Below are 5,236 nucleotides of genomic sequence, written 5' to 3' on the forward strand. Positions count from 1 at the left end.
GGTCGGCCCGGGGCAGAGAGCGCTAGGCGATCCTAGGGGGGCGCGCCGGGCGGAGGTGGTCGGGGGTAGCGACCGTGCCGGCCGAGGCTGGATCGGGCCTGTGCTGGAGGCAGTCTTCTTCGGGGGACCGCGAGAGGCTGTTAAATTGCTGTCGCAGGCTTTGCTCAGCCCGGCACCCGCGGCTGGTTTGCCGGTTTCCTCGTTCTGTTCCTCTGAATAGTTTCTGAATTTATTTTTTTCAGCCAAGTTCAGCACTCGGGAGACTCTGTTTCGCTGGAGAAGAGAAAAACAAGCACCCCAGTTAAGGGGATGTTGTAGTTTGACTTTATTTACGCTTTTAAATCTACATGGACTACCTGAACTAAAAGTGCACCAATTGCAAGGAGAACTTGTGAATACCTAACTTGTGTTCATATCAGACTAGTTTAAATGTGATTTTAAAAAGGGGCTACTGGAATATTTCTTTCTAGGCGTTAAATTACTCATACCTACTGAATCGGCTTTAAAATGTCATTTGATCAAGCTAGAGTTCTATTTAATTTGGTTTCAGTATAATATCATTTTCTAAACTTTGTTAGGCAATGTTCAAGTTATAAATTTAAATTTAAAGATCTATATTATGTGTAGGTTTCCCTCCTCTTTATTTTTTTCCTTCTAAACAGGATATAATTAGCTATCATAATACTTCAATTATGTAGATCATCCCACCAAGGTCAGTAATGCTACTTAGATAGTGTTTCTCATTACTGAAAATTTTCACTTCCTACTAATTATATGAGTCCTAAAAGGAGTCAGGAGCTTTTTTTATTTTTACGCCTTTGACAGTCCTTCAGTGTTTTCACAGAAGAGCTAGTTCAGGCTTGTACTAGCTTGTATCTGCATCCTTTTTCCAGTGTTAACCATCTTCTTGTGATAGCTGGCCTCTAGCTGAGAATCTGCCAATAATCTCCTTTCTTTCCTAATGAGAGATGGTCAAATGCTCCATGTAATCAAACCCTTCATCATTATGTCAGCTGTATCCCCAGCTTTCAGTCTTTAGAATTTGGTAGCTTCCTTTACTTGAACTATAGGATCTCAAAAGTACAGCTGGATTTTTTTGAGTTTTCATCCAAAAAAGCCTCTAAAATTGAATGGAGCCTCACAGTCCTGCCCAGTCTTGCAGTTACATCCCTTAATTAGGTCAAAGAAAGGCAGCATAATGTCCTATGCTGAGTTTTCTGCCTGTGCTTTTTAAAATTGTTACAAAGAGGTTCTGAACACTTAGGAAAACTGAAAGTCTTTCCATCAAGTGAGCAACCTTCAAACTGAGTAGCCCTATCTAATACATCTTCAGTAGCTTTCTATTTTCTCCAGAGACAGTTGATAGCACCTTCTTTGAGTATCTGATAACCTGATACTTCTAACAGTGTTGAATTCCTTTTTTCCTTTTAGGCCCAAGTTTCCAGTCTGTTTCGTTGGTTTCCGCTTTCTCCAGTTTGCTAATAAGAGATTCTCTTTCTTGTAGTATCTGTCGCATCGATTTCTAGACCTAGTTTTCAAAAACGTTCTCATGAAAGGAATGTTGAAACTTCGATTCAGATCACTACTCTCTTCACTTTAGCTACAGACTTGCACTTGAGAATATTGGGAATGTTTTCAAAATACTGGAAATACTTCAGGCAGGTCATAGTAATTGTTCTGTAATCCTCTGCACCTGCCAGCTGGTTTAGGTGTGTTTCTGTAACAAGAAAAGAGCAATACTATCTAAACTTCCTCCAATTTTTTGCCTACTTAGCAATTAACTCTTACATTAGTGTCACTGCTAAGCTTCACCCCTTCCTTAAGGAGGGGGTCTTGGTTCCACCCTGCCAGTAACTGGCTTTTGCCAGACCCTTTGGTGATCCGAGCAGAACTGAGACAGCAAAAAGCAAACTACAGAAGTCCTATTTTAAACTTTTTTTTTTTTTTTAAACAGGTTCAGCTCAAGGACCTGGCCTGCTCTGGTTCACACAAGTGTCAGCCCTAACACAAGGGAGGGCATGCACTGACAGTAACTCCAATTTAGAGAAATCCCACTACTATCCACTAAATCAAATCCATTGAAATGTCAAACCCAGACTGAACAAAAAAGTAGGTCTATCAGAAGACACAGATTTAAATTGCAGGATTATTTTAGTGATGTACAGAATTGTCATCCCCTAGCTCTAATGTAGCAGGTCATCTCCTGACCTGTTAAGCCAGCAGCTTTTACTTCCCTCCTTCTGGTTCCGATGCTTATCTGAGCACAAAGTTAGTTCAATTTGCTAATCTGACAAAAACCTAACCCAGTTAAAAAGAAAAAGGTGCTAATAGATTTCTGCTTGTTCAGTGAGTTTAATAGGCTTAATCGGGTCATCTTGTGAGCATCAGTAACACAGAAGAAAGCAGCAGCAGCTTGTGGCCGGGGGCTCTGAGGAGACAGAGGGAAAGCAGGTCTTGTCCTTCCCTTGTGGCATCTGGTGGTGAGGATTAGATGCCTCAGAACACATCATCTCACTTTCAGTAACTTAAATATTTTTGTAATCTGGAACAAATCAAAGCTCAGTTTCTTATTTCAAGTGAAAGAATATCAGCGTTCTAAAGGGAATTATCAAATTTTGAAAAATCTCATTTTTTTTAAATAACTAAGAAATCCATTTCAGCACCATTTCACTGGTATATATTAATTATCCATCTTTGTGGCATGAAATCGTAAGGAAGATCATAGTTCTTCTCACCCCTGCTTTTTACACTTGCAGTGAAAGGCTTCTGACAGATGCAGTGGTAAAAGCCTTTCAGTTACGAATACAAAAACTAACTTTTATGACTGTAGTGGCAGATGCACTTGTCCTTGTTTTTCTTTTGCCATGACTACATAGAAATTTAAATATACTACCAAGGCAATAAACCTAAATAGTGTTCCTGTCATCCAGTGTCTGTGTACTTTAGATACCTGCCAGAAAGCAAACATTATCCATAGCTTTTAGTAGTTTTAAGATTGCTGCTTGACAGAAAGCGGTAGTAGTGCTTACTGGCTCAATTTCAGCTGCAGCTCTGCAGACTACAGCATCTTCCAGATGGTTTGTTACTTGTGCTTGTTAGTTGGTTTATGTTTTACTGTGGTTATTTTGTTATAGAGAGAGAATTTTCAAGTGTTAACCATGAGTGCCTCAGTACTGGAAGAAAATGGATCTAAATATATTTTTAGCATACAAAATCCCTAAATTACTCTGACAGCTAGTTTAGGATTAAAGCATAATTTGTTTCACAGAACAAATTTAGGTTAAGGCTGTTTACACAGCTGCCTGACAGCACTTGAATTGAATGGTGGGCAGGACCAAAACGGAGTGCTTCACTGAGGATGGTAGTTACAAAAGAAGTGCTAGGAAAGGGTATGTAGGTGAGGTTAGAAGAGGGGGGAAAGCAAGAACAAGAAATTAGTCTCCTTGAAGGAATATGCCTCATGGTTGTGCAGTGACATCTTCTGATGCCTTCTTCCCCTCTTTTGTTTTGTTAGGTTGTTGCTGACAGTGAAAGACTTCCTCTCAAAGCTGTTTAAATGAGAATGTCCCTGGCGCAAAGAGTACTACTGACATGGCTTTTTACGTTACTCTTCCTGATCATGCTGGTGCTAAAGCTGGATGAGAAAGCACCATGGAACTGGTTCCTCATTTTTATTCCAGTCTGGATATTTGATACTATTCTTCTAGTTATGTTAATTGTAAAAATGGCTGGACGTTGCAAGTCTGGCTTCGACCCCCGCAATGGCTCCCAAAACATCAAGAAAAAAGCCTGGTATCTCATTGCAATGCTACTTAAGTTAGCCTTCTGCCTTGCCCTCTGCGCTAAACTGCAACGATTTACTACGATGAAACTAGCCTATGTATTTATCCCTTTGTGGGCCTTGCTTATTGGGGGTATGATTGAACTTGGATATAATATCTTCTATGTACGAAGAGACTAAGCTATACTATGTGGTTTTCAGTGCTGAGGTTGGTACCAAGTTACTGGATTATGATAGTTTTGCCACAAACTTGATCTCCAAATTAGAATGCCAAATAAGAAATCAATCGAAGTGGAGACTTTATCTAAACCAGGCTGAAGACTGAAAATAGACTTGTTCTGTTTTTTATTTTAAAACTGTCACATATGCTCTTGTAAATAAAATTATTTGTTCAACGTAAGCTGTTCTAGTATGATTATTATAGTTATTTGTTACATGGAGTAAGATACAGGCTCTTCATTGAGAAGATCTTCTCAAAGGAACCACAAGCGTTCTACCCCAGAGCATTCAGCACATTGGGTAATCCTTGTAAAGAGGACTTAAGTTTTCTACTATTTTGCTGTCACTCAAGAAATAACCGGTTAGCAGTAATTTCTATAAAGTGCTAAATTTGAGAGACTTTTTGCCCACTCACAGGAGCTTCCTGTGAAAAACTGGCTTCCTTCACTGTCTTTGTGACTTTTCAAGTTAAAATCGCGCTTGTGATTAGGATTAGCTAATCCTAAGCGCAGGGGGGCAGTGTCCATCTCGGCGCATGCTCTTGGGCCTGCTGAGTACAGGAGATACAAGAGCAAGCACACACATATACACACCCTATTTAAGTATACATATGTGTGTGTATATATATGGTATAGAGAATATGCTTAATTCATACATCCAATTTAGGTCTTCCAAGCAGTTCTTCAGTTCTATCAAATGGAAACTAGGGCCACTGAGCTTCCCAGGATGCAAAATTCCAACTATGGCCCATGGCAGGCAAGCTAGACCTCATGTGGGATTTTTATTGGGATGCTTGAAATATTTACGGAGAAGAAGAAAGTGTCTAAAGACCTATCTCCAATTAAGGTAAACTTTTATGAACCACTTAACAAACATCGATGCAAATACATAACAAGCGTTTAAGCACTTTAGACAAGACAAATACATATATATACACACACACACTCTCTCTCATCTCTATTTTGTGTTAACAGATCACTGTAACTTAACAAATGAAGGGAGAACAAGAACCAGCCTCATTAGGACTTGGTATATTATTAGCAAGATAAGCCACAAATGCTGACTCTGCCCTCTTAATAAACCCCTTCCATTCCACAGATGTAACAATTATCTGAAAGTTTGGCATCTCTAATTAATTAGAATCAAACAGTTGTTCCAAATTGCCTTTTAATTGCTGCCTCTAATTCAACAGAAAAAGACCAACAAGTGCAGTGTTTTTGTTGTGGGTTTGGCTTT

General features: G+C 39.4%; 1 protein-coding gene across 1 annotated transcript; it reads left to right on the plus strand.

Annotated features, from left to right (window-relative positions):
• The first annotated feature begins 3,523 nt into the window (after positions 1-3,523).
• Positions 3,524-4,175, plus strand: TMEM60 (transmembrane protein 60). Its single transcript, XM_009574702.1, has one exon. The coding sequence runs from the start codon at positions 3,557-3,559 to the stop codon at positions 3,959-3,961; it is 405 nt and encodes a 134-aa protein (XP_009572997.1). The 5' UTR covers positions 3,524-3,556; the 3' UTR covers positions 3,962-4,175.
• The last annotated feature ends 1,061 nt before the right edge of the window (positions 4,176-5,236 follow it).

This window comes from Fulmarus glacialis, unplaced genomic scaffold (genome assembly GCF_000690835.1).
Source record: "Fulmarus glacialis isolate BGI_N327 unplaced genomic scaffold, ASM69083v1 scaffold12463, whole genome shotgun sequence".
Lineage (NCBI taxonomy): Eukaryota > Metazoa > Chordata > Aves > Procellariiformes > Procellariidae > Fulmarus > Fulmarus glacialis.